At 44.8% G+C, this 16124-nt stretch overlaps 2 protein-coding genes across 3 annotated transcripts; both read right to left on the bottom strand.

Annotated features, from left to right (window-relative positions):
• Positions 1-7187: 7187 nt before the first annotated feature.
• Positions 7188-9880, bottom strand: LOC123147030 (disease resistance protein RGA2-like). The gene has a single exon (XM_044566284.1). It carries the CDS (start codon positions 9799-9801, stop codon positions 7984-7986), a length of 1818 nt encoding a protein of 605 aa, XP_044422219.1. The 5' UTR covers positions 9802-9880; the 3' UTR covers positions 7188-7983.
• A 2749-nt stretch (positions 9881-12629) lies between these two features.
• On the bottom strand, positions 12630-13987 carry LOC123149671 (uncharacterized). Of its 2 annotated transcripts, XR_006474808.1 has the most exons (5): positions 13772-13987; positions 13587-13660; positions 13306-13501; positions 13047-13158; positions 12630-12939 (listed from the first exon to the last, which is right to left on the bottom strand). XR_006474808.1 is itself a non-coding variant. In XM_044569379.1 (4 exons), the coding sequence occupies exons 1-4, from the start codon at positions 13837-13839 to the stop codon at positions 13155-13157; spliced, it is 342 nt and encodes a 113-aa protein (XP_044425314.1). In that variant the 5' UTR covers positions 13840-13986; the 3' UTR covers positions 12630-13154. The 2 variants fall into 2 exon arrangements, 1 of the variants encoding a protein (XP_044425314.1); XM_044569379.1 differs by having other exon boundaries at positions 12630-13158; positions 13772-13986.
• Positions 13988-16124: the final 2137 nt, after the last annotated feature.

The following is a 16124-nucleotide window of genomic DNA, read 5'->3' on the forward strand; positions in this document are numbered from 1 at the left end:
TTGAATTTCTGCTATGTTCCCCAACAATAAGGATATTCAGGAGCCATTCATTACCTGTATCTCGTAGCAATATAGGATCAGGGAGGTTCCATAGTGAGCGCATCTGCGTCCACACTGCTCGAGCATGATCACATGTAACCAGCGCATGGAAGTTGGTCTCTTTTTCCGTACCACAGAGAGGGCATGTATCATGCGTGGATATGTGCCTATATTTCTTGCATTGGTTAGTAGCTAATGCTCCTGACACCACCTTCCACGCCACGATCCTCATTTTAAGCGGCAGCCGAGCATCCCACACTCGCCGCCATATGGTTCTGTGTCCATTAGGGCTAGTGCTAGACGATCCCCCAGCTTGTGCCCCATGGGTTTCTGCTGCTAGATGATAGGCGCTTTTGACAGTAAACAAGCCGCTCTTTTCTGGAAACCAAGCCAGAAAATCCTGGCCTTGGCGCAGTGACGTCCGGATCTTGATGATTTCGCGGACGTCCATCTCCCAGAAGTATTGCCGTAGCATCTGCATATTCCATGCACCTGCCTCATCAAGGAAGTCCGCAACCCAATTATATCTGCAGTTCCTCTTGGGGGTGATTGGTTTGAAGTCATGCCTCCTCGGGATCCAAGGATCCCTCCAAGTCCTGATTAGCGACCCATCACCCACCCGCCAAATAAGACCCTTCTTCAGCAGTTCAAGTCCAAACAAGATTCCCTTCCACACAGCAGACGAGCTAGAGGGGAAGACGGTATCGAGAAGAATTCCATTGGGATAATATTTAGCTCGGAGTAGGTGTGCACATAAGCTGTCCGGGCTATCGAGCAATCTCCAGGCTTGCTTTGCAAGTAAAGCCTGGTTAAACGCCCTCATATCTCTGAATCCCATGCCTCCCATGTCCTTGGGCAGGATCATTTTCTCCCAGCTAAGCCAAGCCATCTTCCTCTTGCCTTGTTCAACACCCCACCAATACTGTCTCATCATACGTGTCAGATCATCACACACAGAAGCTGGTAGCCTGAACACACTCATAACATACGTGGGAATTGCTTGTGCCACCGCCTTGATCAAGATTTCTTTATTGCCCGATGAGACATATTGCTCACTCCAATCGATTAATCTTTTTCTCAATCTTTCCTGTAGTGATTCAAATTTCCCCTTATGCATTCTCCCTTCCGGAACCGGAAGACCAAGATACTTTGGCTCAAACACCTGTTGCGTAACCTCAAGTATGCTCTTGATCTCATCTGCCTCTACAGTCGAATAGTTGTCTGAAAAAAGAATGGAACACTTCTCTGGGTTAATGAGCTGACCCATTGCTGAAGTATAAGTGTTCAACAGTCCCTTGACAATGCTCGCCTGTTGGCCAGATGCTTCAAACATCAACATAGTATCATCCGCAAAAAGTAGGTGGGAAATAACTGGTGCACCACGACATATAGACACTCCCTTCAGGGATCCCTCCTCAACTGATTTTGAGAATAAAGCAGATAGGGCATCAGCAACAAAAAGAAATAAAAACGGTGATAAGGGATCACCTTGACTCAATCCTCTAGAAGGGATGAAACTCTCCAGCAGCTGTCCATTGAATTTGACCGAGTATTTCACAGACTTCACACAAACCATAATCCACGAGATCCACTATTGGGCAAAGCCCCACTTGCCAAGAGCTTTCTCCAAAAAGTCACAATCGACACGATCATATGCAATTATAAGCACATGCTGCCTGCCTGGTCTGTTTCAATGATTGTATATGATGAAGGCATTCAAAAGCAATTATAGAATTGTCAGAGATAAGCCTCCCTAGGACAAAGGCACTCTGATTTTCTGATATTAACTCCGCAAGCATCGGCCGTAGCCTGTTGACCAAGCACTTTGAAATGATCTTATAGATAACATTACATAGGCTTATCGGTCTAAAATCCTTTAGTTCCTTAGGAAAGGGAACTTTCGGAATAAGAACGATAGCCGTGTCATTCACCCCCTCAGGCATAGTTCCAGTCTTAAAGAATTCTAGAACCGCCGCTATAATTTCAGCTTTCATCACGGCCCAATTTCTTTGGAAAAATCTAGCCGGGAGACCGTCTGTTCCAGGCGCTTTGAGTGGGCCGATCTGAAACAGAGCATCAGACACCTCCTCCTCCGAGAAGGGTGCACAAAGCAAGTCGTTCATACCTTGAGTAACCTTTGGTGCAATAACCTCCAATACACTCTCCAGCGTCAAAGTTGGGTCCTTTGTATACACCTCCTTAAAATAGGACGTGGCCATACGCTGCATCTCCGTCGGGACCGAGCACCAAGTGCCATGCTGTCGTCGAAGACGTTGAATATAGTTCCTTCGAGCCCGCCACACAACACGCCGGTGGAGGTATGCCGTATTACGTTCTCCTTCTTTGAGCCACGTGATCCGCGATCTCTGCAACCAAAGCATTTCCTCCCTATAGAGGAGTTCATCCAGTTGATGCATTTTCTGTTTGATCAAGCTCCTGTCCGCATCATGAAGTTGCAGGTCTGCCAACTCCGCTCGTAGCTTCTCCAGATCTGAGATGACATGACCGAAATTTTCTTTACTCCACGATCGCATCTTGTTCATCATCTCTTTCAGTGCATCCCGCACCGCACCTAAGTTCCCAGGTGGGCGACTGCGCTCCCAACTATCAGCCACCACCGAAGATAGACCAGGGTGTCTCTCCCACATGATTTCATAGCGTGACGCCGGTCGAGTTCTCGGTGGTGCTGAAAGTAACCGGACTAGGACCGGGCAGTGGTCCGAACAAGAAGTCGCAAGGTGCACCACTTGTGAGAGGGGGAACAGATCCTTCCATGCCTCGTCCGCACAAGCCCTATCCAGACGAACCCGTACATTCCTCACCCCATACTGGCCATTATCGTATGTGAAAGGAACGCCACTGAACCCAAGATCCATCAGTTCACATACTACCAGACAATCACGAAACACTTGCATTTGATTTTCAGACCATTGAGATTGAGAGAAGTGCTCATGTTGCCACATAGCTTCATTAAAATCGCCACACACTAACCACGGTTCCGCGGAAATTGCCCTAAGGTTAGATAGTGTGCTCCACATGCGATGCCAATTCTCCACTCTTGGCTCGCCATACACAAAGGTTGTCCTCCATGATTTATCATTTGCTGCATCCACAATTCGCACATCAATGTACCGTACACAAGTATCCAAAACTGTCACTTGCAGACTCTCATCCCAGTACAGAGCCAGGCCACCACTCAGACCCTGGCTCGATACCCCCACAAAACCCTTCATCTATAATCTCCACTTAAGACGCTCCATCTTACTTGAGGCTTGTCTAGTTTCAGATAAGAATATAAGCCCCGGGGAATTGGCTTTAGAGAGGGCCAATACCTCATGAACTGTCTGGCGGTCCCCCCCCCCCCCGGCAGTTCCAACATAACAAACTCATTGTGCCCGGCGGACCTCCCCCAAGGAGGCCGCCGATCTATCGCCAGATATGTTATCTGAGTTAGTCTTTGCTCTCTTACTTCCATTGCTGCTACTAGGAGAGTTGGTCCCATCATCCTCTCCTTTCCCAAGTGTCACCGCAAGAACCTCATCCGTTGGTTTCTGGGCTCCATGCACCGCATCAGCACCCACCACATCCAAGGCTAATCTCTTTCTGGCCGCCGGATCCACCTGCATAGAGGTACGGCCAGTTTTTGACGGAATTGTAGCTGTATCTACTGTTTCAGGATCAACCGTCCCCTTCCCTGACTTATTCCCCTGCTGGGGTGTGGCCTCATATTGCCGTGTGCCTCCTCTCGCAGGCATTTCCTCCTGACGCTGTCTGTTGGGTCCATCAGCGTATAGCCATGCCCCGTATTTCTTGTCCTTGTCCTCATGAATGCCGCTGCCACATTCTTTGTACTCATGGCCAATTAGGCCGCATACACTGCAGAATCTGGCCAGCTTCTCATACCGAACCAGAAACACCTGCCTCTCCCCGCCTCTGACGATGCTAACAAATTTTGTCAAAGGCTGTCTAATATCATGGCGGATGCGAATTCTTACATAATCTCCTCTAGTATTTCCATTAAGCCTCATCTCCATAATCTCACCAGAATTCCGCAGCAGATGTTGCACAATCTTTCCCTTACAGAACCCTTCCGGAAGTTTGTGGATTTGTAGCCAGATTGGCATGAAATCCATTGGAACTTCCTCGGCCTTAGTGAAACCATCATATGAACACATTAACACAAGCATATTCCTGAATAGCCATGGCCCCTGATCAAGCATGCGCTCCCAATCACCCAGACAGGAAGCTTGCACGACGAATAGATTCGGTCCAACCGGCCGAAACCTAACCGGCTGGGCTGTATTCCACGCCGCGCGCATCTCCCTGTAAAAAGCTGTCTGGCTAAAGGACTTATCAGTATAAACCCTAGCTAGGGCAAGCCATCTGACGCTTTCGTTGATTTCAGGATCATCCTCATTGATGACCAGGTCATCGAATTCTTCTTCTTCCAAGTTCAACTGTTCCAAAAAATCTCCCAGATCTGACTTCACAGCAGCGCTACCACCATCGCTTGTTCCCGATTGGGCGTCCGTCGCCGACGCCATTGCGACCGGATCGACGGAGAAGACGGCCACGAACCCTACGAGAGGGGGTGCGTATTTAGCTGCGGAGGACTCGCTGGCGTTTGCCCGCCAGGGAGGAGGAGTTGGTGTTGGATAGGGACTCGCCGGCGATCCGATCGCCAGGAGGAAAGAAACCCTAGCCGCAGCGTAGGGGAAAAAACCGCCAGAGTTGCTCAATTCAACGCCTGAAGACTCATCAGGTGGAAGTTGTGACGACTGACGACCCAAGAAGTTGCCACAGAGCGTTTCATCACTGCACTGCTTCGTTTAACGTCAGGATCACAAGTGATCAAGAGCTGGACTAGTGCGGCACCACCCCTTCTGTTATAGGTATGCAGCGAAACCACCTCTGTTGTGCGGCGGGTGGTTCGGAGCCAGGTCAGCTCAGATCAGTGGCGGAGCCAGCGAGCTAAAGGAGCCGGGGCAAATTCTTTACACAGCGTTGTTGCCCAGCATTTGCCAAGTAATTAGTAATGCTAATCATGGTTTCTTATGATTTCTTTGTACTGTTTAGTAAAGAATGGCTGGAGCAGCCCGGGCAGGTCGCGGGGAGCTAGCTCCGCCACTAGCTCAGATTCAGGGCCGGTCCTGAGATTTTGGGGGGCCGGGGCGAGACTAAAACCCGGGGCCCTTAATCTAGACATCATAACAATAAAAAATAATCTGCATATGTATGAAATATTGCCAATAACACCTACATGCATCCAAAATCAGTATATATATCAAATAATTTACACATATTTCCTAAAAATGTCCTAATCCATCATGTGCTGAGGTTCTCTGATTCGTGCTAATGGTAGACATGAAGATCTTATAGTAGAAGCAAAAAACTTTGTCATCCTTTGGAATAAACTCCTACTAATGCTAGACTTGAAGATCTTACAGTGGAAGCAAAAAGCTTTGTCGACATATTTTGAATAAGCTAGTCATTTTTATCACGTTCCCCCCCATTGCTTAATTTCATATGATAATGAGCATATGAAAAACATCTTCCTGCATCGTGTAGATGGTATGGCATTTTCTGTCCTCTCTCATAGACCCTTTCTCAAGTAAGATGTTTCTTGTATTTTTATCAAGATTATCCTAATTTATTCATAAATATCAGTAGCATAAACTGGTTGTTCATGATCACTAGCTGACTGTGCATGTACATCCAATGAATTACATACATACTCAGAGGTCAGAGCCACTTACGTTCTTATCGTTGCTGTTGCTGTCGATATTTAATTCTCGCTGATAAAATTCACCATTAGTTGGTTGCCCTTCCTCTATGGCATGCCAACTCTCTTAGAAAAAAAATATGAATATTTCCACTGTGATTGTACAAATTGATCCACAACTTTCTTACGGATGACAGGATATATAAGACACAATGCCGAAAATAAATAAATAAATAGCATCAATTGATAATTGTTGAACAATGTCGATGTGTCGGCTATTCATCTAGGAGACTAGGAACCTCAATCGTTGATGGACGGAGGGCAAAGCAGGGTTCTGACGGCCCTCATGGAGGCAGGGAATTGAAATCGGCGGTTGATCTGAATAAGTGAGGAAAAATTGCTTTAGAAGGAAAGGGAAAAGGAGCGCCGAACTCGTAGTCGCCTAGAGATGAAGCGTCGGTGGCCGCTGAGAAATTAGGAATCGCTGCATGAACTACGTGCGAGATGGACGAAGGGATCAATCTGTTCCTTTTTTATCGATATGCACATACTAACCTAGGAAAGAATCGGAAAGGATCAGTCAGTTCCTTTTTTTGACGTGCATATAGTAACTATAGTAGGAACGAACGATTCGATAGCTGGCTCCGTTCCTAGCGAGATGCGTATGTTCCATCGTGCTGCCTGAGGCCCAGCCGTCTAGTCCACAGAATTTTTTTGATGACCGGGAATATGTTGGACCATAGTCTACATGTATACCTGGGGAGGGGCCCCTCGATCTCGGGGGCCCGGGGCGGCCGCCCCCCCCTGCCCCCCCTCAGGGCCGGCCGTGCTCAGATTCATCACCTACAATTCAGCATCATACAAGCGATTGCACGGCTTGATCCAAAGCTACTGTCCGAAACCAGTTACTACTACCATTCAGCTTGCAGGCGGGGCGGGTTGCGGCTGCCCGCCGAACAGCCAAGCGTGAGCCAGCTTTTCCGGCGGCCACCGCAGTTGTCTGCCTTTAGGCCGCTTGATTTTTAGCGGACTATGCGGCAGCCCGCGTGTGCCCGCAAAGACCCGCCAAGTAGTACAAAATGTATCAAACATGCACAGTACCGCGTGAGCTAGCTTTTCCTACTACTACAGACCGCCAGGCAGTCGCATGTATCGTTGCTCATTCATCAGTAACAAGCTAAACCAGGCCACCTATGTAACATCTAGTTACATTTTCTGAAAGACAGTGTACAGTAGGAGAAGTTCTAAAATGACAGAAAATGATGTTGAAACATTCAGTGAACTTTTGTGCAGCAGGATAAGTTCTGAAATAACATTCAGTGACATTCTCTGGAAGACAATGTGAACTCTGAAACATGTTGCTCATTCAGTGAATTCAACTAGATAGCATGAATTTAATTAACTACTACAGCTAAACAAGGCCACCCCTGATATGAAAGTGACTGATAATTATAATACAACTAGACCCAAAACATGTTCTACCATCTTGCTGCACTTGCCTGACAGTATCAGCAGACATGCCTCTGTGTCCGGACAAAAACCAGATGAATGCAGTGGGTTCATCGCAATTCAAAACCGATGGCATCAACGGGCAACGGCACACTAGATCAGCGTCCATCGACAAGCTGCCTAATCAAGGTCAGGATCACCGAGGGTCAAGCTGTCCGACTGAAGGTCTGATTGAAACCACGCATGATCTCTGAAGCCCACTATCTATCCCTTAAAAGCATCAACTCTCTGCTTATTAACTGGTCCACGACCGTATCACTGCACTATGTGTAATGTGAACATTCTGAATTTCTGTCCATTCCTTTATAACCTGTGTAGCTCATTCTGTTATAATCGGAACAGTGAATAATGGACGTGGATGTAGTACAGTCACAATAGTACTACATCATTGTACATACATACATACATAGAATGCTCATATCTAGATCTCTAGGCATGCTCTTCAGCTTTGGGCAGCCATGAGTGTAAAGGTGACGGAGGGCAATCATATACTTCATTTGTCTCGGAAGCTCAACAAGATAAGCACATCCAGAGAGGTTCAGCGTTTGTAGATTGTATAGAATGCTCATATCTCCAGGGAGTGCTTTGATCCAACTACCTAAGAGATCTAGGTACCTCAGTTGATGTAGATGCTTTGGTTTCAGTGGGAATGATGATACCCACAAACAAAGCTGCAATGCTCGCAAAGACCCATATTTTGATAGATGCCGCAATTATGCACTTTTCATAACTCTAAGACACAAAAGAGTTTGGATAGATGGAGAGCTTCCCTCTAGAGAAATATTCAGTTTTCTTTCTGGTTCGTTGCACAACAAAAATAAATGCCGTGCATCATTTGTAAGCCACTCACACTGACTTGATTCCTCAGTTGCAGCATGTTCAATCTTGCCTAGTTCCCATGTTGCCAAGGCACATTCCTTTCCCATTACAGACAATGCAACATCATGCATAAGATCATGGATTTTACATATAGACATAGAATAACACAACCCGGCTTGGACTTTTTTCACATCCTGAAAGAATGACCTGCAGGCTAGATCTTTGAAAATCCTTTTGCCAGTGGTTTCAAGACGAACATTATCTTCTTGGATAAGAAAGCCATGTGCAATCCATAGTTGGATCAACTTATCCACATCAATCATGTAACCTTTGGGAAATATAGCACAAAAAGCAAAACATTGCTTCATATCTGTCGGCTGGTCGTTGTAACTGAGAGTGAGTATCGGTAAGATTCCAGACTCCTCGGTGCAAATGTTGCTTCTGCTTGATACAGCCTTCCATTCTTCCACACTGGTCTTGGTACACAGTACGGAGCCCAGTGTTGTTGCGGCTAAAGGAGAGCCAACACATCTCTTCACAATCTCATCAACCATATTCACCAACCCAACAGGCCTTTCCTCCTCATTGGGAAAATAGCTAAATGCTCTTGTCTCGATGATTTCCTTTAGGAATCTATCTTCCAAAGCTGTGAGATTATAGACTTCAGTACAGTGCATTATTTTAGCTACTCGTTCATGACGAGTTGTTGTCAATACGACACTACCTACGCCACCATGTTGAAGGCGTGCCTTGAGTTGCTCCCATTTATCAACCTCTCCTTTATCAAACTCTCGTTTCCAGACATCATCCAGCACAAGGAGGTACCTTTGCCCATTAACAACATTCTGAAGGTTATCCAGTGGTGTACTCTTCTTCTTGGAAGTAGCAACTTCTTTGCCATCGTCCTTCTTCCCAGGAGAGGCTTCAACTATATGTTTTGCCAGAGTATCCACATCAAAGCTACCGGAGACACAAACCCACAACAGCAGATCAAAATGCTTCTGAATTTCAGGATCATTGTAAACAAGTTGTGCTAATGTGGTCTTGCCTAGACCCCCCATTCCAACGATGGGAACAACCGTGAGATCTGCATTGTTAGCTTGACCAACTAGTAAATCAATGATACTCTTACTATCATTCTCTCTCGATCTTCTCTTGATTTGCTTTAGATCAAAGATATTATCATCCATCTCCCGCAACTGGTTGGATACTAGTGGCTGAGGATGTTTAGAGCGTTGACGATGTTTAGTGCCAAATTCATTCTTTTCATTCACAAGCAGATCAATGTCACGTACAATCTGGTGGAGCTTTCTTCCCATCCTGTTACGGAATATAAAACGGTTGTGGATGGGAAAGAGTTTTACCACACTGAAGCCTAGGTCGTTGTAGTGTCCCTCCTTTTTGGCCTTACGACGAAGCGCCTCATACTTGAACTCATCAAAGACTTCATTCGCCTTGTAAGCCACCTTCTTCATGTCCTCGAGCCAGGCCACCGCCCCTGCTCTGCGGGCTGCCGCCTGCTCGGTGTCGGCTGCTGCCTGCTCGGCGTCGGTGATGATATCCTCGACGAGAAGCAGTTTGCGCTTCAAGATATCATGTTCCTTCTCCATGCCCTTCATCACCTTGTACTGGTTAAGGAGGTAGCTGGACGAGTTCTCCATCATAATTTTGACCAGTGGTCCGACCACCATGGTGGCCACCACTGCCGCCATTGGAACACTAAGGATAACACACGCAAGAAGCCAAGAATGGCAGAGAAGCACAAGTTTGAGGAAGACAGTAACGGCAAGAGCAAATAATGTGCCCTTGCTGGTTTGCTTCAGAGAAAATATTGAAGTAAACAATGTGGAGGCAGATGAGGATAGTAAAAGCGAATGCTCAGGCCCAACTAACAACTGACAGCCTTGATTGAAGAAAGCGATGCACGTAGCTGTACTAAACATTGACCCTACAACTCATGAGAATTGTCTGCATGAGAGCAAATAATTGTCGGCAAAAGTTCCTTATGAAAGAACATAGAGGGGTTTCTCCGTTCATGTGAAATGTTCATCTATGTGATTTTTTTTTTAAACATAGTTACACGCATCACTTTCTTGATCTATGAAAACTTGAGAAAATGCTGTCTAAGCAAATTAAGTCTCCTAACACTCACGGAAATGTTAACAACTAAGAGATGAGGTCCCAACGAAGACAATCTCTCCAGAAAGAAAAAGGACATTAAAAAAACTACCACATACTCAGTTACAACAAACCAAATAATGATGTCTAAGTATAAATTTTTCTCTGAGCAAAGATACCACCCAACAGATCAAAAAGTGCGTACGCACAAGATTAGTAAGAATTTATTAATAAAGGTCCCAACGAGAAAATCTATCGAAGCACGATATCGTTTAATCAAATTGAAATGCAGGCTAATACACACATAACTGATAAAAAGTTAGAAACATTGACCCTACTGTCCTTGAGAATTGTAGGCTCAGATGGCAGGGAGCCATGGCCTTCATTTTTCTCCTCATCCTCCTCCGTCAATGATGACGATGTGACCTGGCCTTGAGAAAATGATAATGTTCATCTATCATGAGAAAATATATTGACATGTAGTTGTACATCACTTTCTTTAATTTATGAAGAATTGAGAAGAGTTATATCCAATGAAAATAATTCTTGAGGGGCGAGGACTGTGAGAACGACAAGAAAATCATCTCCTAACACTCACGTGACTGTTAACAATAAAAAGATGGGGTCCAACTGAAAATAATCTCTATGGCAAAAAAAAATGAAGGACTGAGAATTTCTTAATGAAGGTCCCAAGGGGAAAAATCTGTCGGGGCCCATTATTATTCAGTGACAGCAAAAATACTTGTCTCGGAACCTTTTGGATTGATCTGTTTCATGCACCCTGCAATCTTGTTCTTCTCTTCAGATTCAGAATGACGTTTAAGCCGGCTGGAGCTAGCTCTGAAGATTGATGAATCTATTATATCTGGTGCAGTTGGGCCAGCACGGGCGAGCTGGTCATTGTCGTTGTTTGATCTTCTTTAGACCCTATAAACAGCATGCTCTTGCCACTACAAAAAGTTTGTTCGATGTTCACTTAACAGTCAAAGCAATCTTTTCTTTTCGTGAAGTAAGCATAGATGACAATGTAACTAGCTGCTACGTTCTTGATGTGCGATTCTTTAGCTCGTGAATGATGATACTGATACATCGTGATGTTGTGCACATTTCTGCTGAAATTCCATACCTGAATCAACATATCTTCAGATGCTTCCCCACTTCAGGTGGCTGGAACTTTTCGGCACGATTGAGCTGTAACGCGGATCTTTTAATTTCTGGTCAATGCAGTTTAATGTGATCTACAGCCTCCTCACCGGGGAGGGCTCGTCCGCGAGAAGATCAATCGGGTGGTGAAGCCGGTGGAGCAGAGCAGGCCAGTTCGCCGTCAAATAATACTTGCCACCACCTGATTAAGACTTAAATCTGAAACCAGCCACTACATACTGTTTGCATTTGTCTGACAGCACCATATATTTCTTTGGACAGAGATGAATGCAATGTACTCATCTCAGTTCAGGGAGGCCCCTGACATCTTCAAGATCGAGGGAACCAACGGCATGCCGAGGTCAGGGTCACCAAGGAGTACAACCGGAATGCCGTCGGTGACCTCTCAATCAGGGTGCTCAGTCTGCCTGCAGGTCTGAAAACCGCACATAGTCTCTCAAACCCATTATCCTCGTATTCAGGAACTCTCGGTGAACATCATATCATTAGAAGTTGAAGTACCAGATCTCTAGTTTTATTTACTTACTTGAAATTTTGAGTGGTTCACGACAACGCAATAATGTACCAAAGTTACTAACCTCACTTCAGATTTTCAGAAACGTGTAGGAAATCTTGCAACACTTGAAAGTTGCTGGTTTTGTGGCAAACATGAAAAGGCATCTTATGAATTTTAGTTGCCATCATCATTCATATTCTTCTCACTTGTTAGATCTTCTGTCCTTGCACAAATCATAGTCAGTATTTACGGGAATCAAAGATAACGCAGTCTATACTCTGATCAAAACCTGAGCAAGTTTACCCAAAACGCATGCTGGCGAAACATACATGCCAAATGCAGGTTTCAACAGGAACAATGTTTAATGTCAGACAAGTACAGCAGATATGGAAAATACAACTCAATTATCAGCTTGATACCTGTTCCACAATCCACAGGTCCTCTAAAATGTGCAAAATAAAAATACATATCAATACTGAAGAACCAAAATCTCAGGTTCCAAGTTTCGGACACATAGCAACCGCGGCTCCACAAATTTGTGGTGCGAATATTGGTTGCAAGTAATGTGCAAAAAGCACCACAAATTTGTAGAAACTAGGCTCCACACACAGTTGGTGTGGACTTTGTCCGCCATCTGGAATGGCAAATAGCGCAGTTTGTTTGGATGACCATCAGAACAGTAGAAACAAAGTGCGGAGCGTGATGGGAAACTAACAGCTTCAGATACATATGATGGTCAGTAAAAATCGAAAACAGAGCATATTGACCAATAAAAGTGGTGCTTGCCTATACAAGTCCAGAAATAAAACTGGGAAATTGCTACATTATTTTGATAAAACTGACGGTGCCCAGAGCAGAATGTCACCATGCTAGTTAAAAGTAAAACAATAATATAACCGTAGGTAAACATAGGCGGGGAATACGAGTACTTATTATTCAGACAAGATCTTTTTCTGATAACAGAATGATATAGGAGCGCTTTCTGACTACTGATCTCGCAGTTCAACATGGCAACAAGCCAACAACTTCCTGTGGGCGTCTTGTAAGAGAATAGCTCTACTCCAAGTGATCTCTAATACAAATAAGCATCAGATGTTATGATCCCACCAGCTTATTCTTCCAAAAAAGAGGAACAATTAAAGGCTTTTAGCAGTGTAGGCATATCTTTAGATCACAAACCTGCACGACAACTTCCATACTGATATTCTTGTGATTCTGCTCATACCTCTCTAATCTCTACGGATGGCATATTTCCACGTATTTAGTTTCAGCAGCAAAGGCCTTGGCTTATCTGCACAGATTAATCATGTCAAAAACATACACTTAGAGAAACATTATTTAAGAAATGATGGATTTAGGTTAAAGAAACATTTAATTTGCTCCAGTTTTCAGTCGTGCTACTAGTAAGTGATAGAGAAGGCAATTGCTGCGCGCTTACTTCCATAACAATGGGCATCTATGTATTCCCACTGGAGGCTGCCCAAACGTTGCTGCAGGCTTGTAGGGAGTGTCTTCATACCAGAACACGCAAATATGCGAAGTTGTTGGAGAGATGAGTATGCTTGCGGCACATCCGGTAGGGATGACATGGAAATCGCAGTATGAAAGCCCAAGACGCTCCAACGATTTTAGCCCTGCCGAACGACATTCCAGAGATGTCAACCCGCTGCAGTGTTCAATTTCTAGTACCTGGATCACCAAGCAGTACAATCGAACAACCTGGATCACCAAGCAGTACAACCGGATCGCCGTCAGCATTATCTCGATCGGGATGCTTGGTCCGCCTTTCAGACCTGAAAACCACACAAATCTGTCTGAAGAAACCCACTGTGATACAACATAAGCATACCTAAGCCCTCTTTAACTCCCTGCTTAATCAGGTTAGAGGATGATGATGAGAATACCTCCAGTGTACTAGATGACCCTTGATGAATCGAGGATGCTGACTCTCCCTGCTGCAGCCTCCTACCATATATGGACTCAAGCTTACTGCAATCAATAAATTGCATTCTCCTGAGAGATGCAGGGATGTCGAAGACCTCAACCAAGCTTTTACAATCCCATATCTGCAGAGACTCTAGACGTGGCAGGAACTGACTCGTTTCTGACTATGTTGATGGCCCAGCAGGAGCTTGTGCATATCCAATCAGATTCTCGCAGAAGCCAATCAGAAGCCTCCTCAAGGATACCAATCCTTCTAACTCTTTTTCTGGCCAGTGGACAAGCACATCGGAGCTGAAAATTGACAAATCTTGAAGGTGTACCAAACATGCGCACAGCTCTGTCACATCTGTTAAATTGTGATCCAAATTATACCATGTTGGACTAGACGTAGTACAACCGGTGTGGGCTTTTGCGTTGACGTCGACGCGTACGAGTACAACTCGTTTACTTGTCCTCCAAGGACTCTCATGTATTGCCCTCTTATATACCCCATGTAGTCGCACTTCAGACGGTCTGTCGTCTCGTGCTTCGCACCGCTGCATAAATCCACCGAAGCCCAGCCTCGTGTTCCGGATCGGAGACAAACTTCACAGCGTGGCCGTCAAATCAAGTCGTCAAGAGTTTCCGCTGCGTTCCAATCCGTTCCTGCAGCTGTTTTAGATCGGCGTGTGGCTACAGCCGTTCCTGGCCGTTCCGCTGTTGGCCTACTCGATTGAAGTCCCGAGATTTATCTACTCATGGCTTCCATGAAGTACGATCTTCCGCTGCTGGACCGTGACACAAGGTTTACCCTATGGCAAGTCAAGATGCGGGCGTTGTTGGCACAGTCCGACTATAATGAAGCACTGGATAGTTTTGGAAAACAAAGGATTCAGGACTGGACTGATGAGGAGAAAAGAATTGATTGTAAGGCTTTGTCACAAATTCAACTCCATTTGCATAATAATATTTTGTAGGAAGTTTTGAGCGAGAAAAATGCCGCCGCTCTATGGTTAAAGCTCACTAGTGCAGAACCGGCCTTTAGTGCCGGTTCGTGACGGCCTTTAGTGCCGGTTCACTAACCGGCACTACAGAGTGGGGACTAAAGGCCCCCCATTTAGTATCGGTTCGTCACGAACCGGCGCTAAAGGGCCATCACGTGGCACGAGCCAGGCCCGGGTGCGTCTAGGACATTAGTACCGGTTGGTAACACCAACCGGTACTAAATGTTTGGGTGTTTTTTAAAAATTTTGCTTTAATTTTGTGTTTTCAATTTGGCTTTATTTTCAATTTAAATTTTTTTGTTTGCTGGTATTTCATGATACTACAAATTGTACACGTTATGCATATATATATATAGATTTTCTCGTACGTAGAATCGCATATATATATAATATCATCGAATGTCTCACAGCCAACACCATTAACTATTCACACATACACATGTATATACATATACAATTTCTCCTACATGTTGCCTTGGTGCCTTCGGAGCATGCACGATGCCAAGTGGTTCATGGGGGCGGTAGCGGGTAATAGTATTCTCCTTTGGGATCTATGACCTGGTCGAGCAAAAATCCGGCTGGATGGGACGGTCCTATCCAATGCTGGACGATCAGCCGCTTGTTGCTGCCGCATGATCCAAACATTATAGTGGGACATGAAACCGGACTCAAATAGGTGGACGTGATGGTTCTTGACGTAGAGTAACTGTGACCATTCTTACAGCCAGCACATGGACAAGGCATAAAATCATCCGCCTGCTTGTTTGCCTCAGGGCAAGAAGAAAAGTATGCACACCATTAATGAACTCGGGAGAGCATCGGTCATCATACATTCATTGTCGGCTCATCTTTATTACACAACACTGAATAGACCAAATTAATACAAGTTCATACATAAAGTTCATACATAAAGTTCATATACAACACTTAATTAAATGCAACATACAAATAACTCTCTAGCTAAAGAATTTAAATGCAACAACAAATGCGATCAAGATCACAACTAAGGTAACAATTGATCCAACAGCATAATGATACCAAGCCACACTATCAATGGCATATTTTCTAATCTTTCTAATCTTCAACCTCATTTTCTCCATCTTGATCTTGTGATCATCGACGACATCGGCAACATGCAACTCCAATTCCATCTTCTCCCCCTCAATTCTTTTCAATTTTTCTTTCAAATACTCGTTTTCTCTTTCAACTAAATTTAACCTCTCGACAATAGGGTCAGTTGAAATTTCCGGTTCACATACCTCCTAGATAAAAATATCTATGTCAACTTGATGGGCATAATTTTATCATAAACACGAAATGCAACTACTAG

The sequence above is a fragment of the Triticum aestivum genome, chromosome 7A (genome assembly GCF_018294505.1).
Source record: "Triticum aestivum cultivar Chinese Spring chromosome 7A, IWGSC CS RefSeq v2.1, whole genome shotgun sequence".
NCBI classification, from domain to species: domain Eukaryota; kingdom Viridiplantae; phylum Streptophyta; class Magnoliopsida; order Poales; family Poaceae; genus Triticum; species Triticum aestivum.

Excerpts from the sequence above, each read along its gene's own strand:
- LOC123147030 (XM_044566284.1), bottom strand. The coding sequence starts at position 9,801 with ATGGCGGCAGTGGTGGCCACCATGGTGGTCGGACCACTGGTCAAAATT.
- LOC123149671 (XM_044569379.1), bottom strand. The coding sequence starts at position 13,839 with ATGGTAGGAGGCTGCAGCAGGGAGAGTCAGCATCCTCGATTCATCAAG. Across the intron at positions 13,661-13,771 it reads GGTCATCTAGTACACTGGAG|GTCTGAAAGGCGGACCAAGC; the intron begins GTATTCTCATCA and ends TGTGGTTTTCAG. Across the intron at positions 13,502-13,586 it reads TGTACTGCTTGGTGATCCAG|GGCTAAAATCGTTGGAGCGT; the intron begins GTTGTTCGATTG and ends GTCGTTCGGCAG.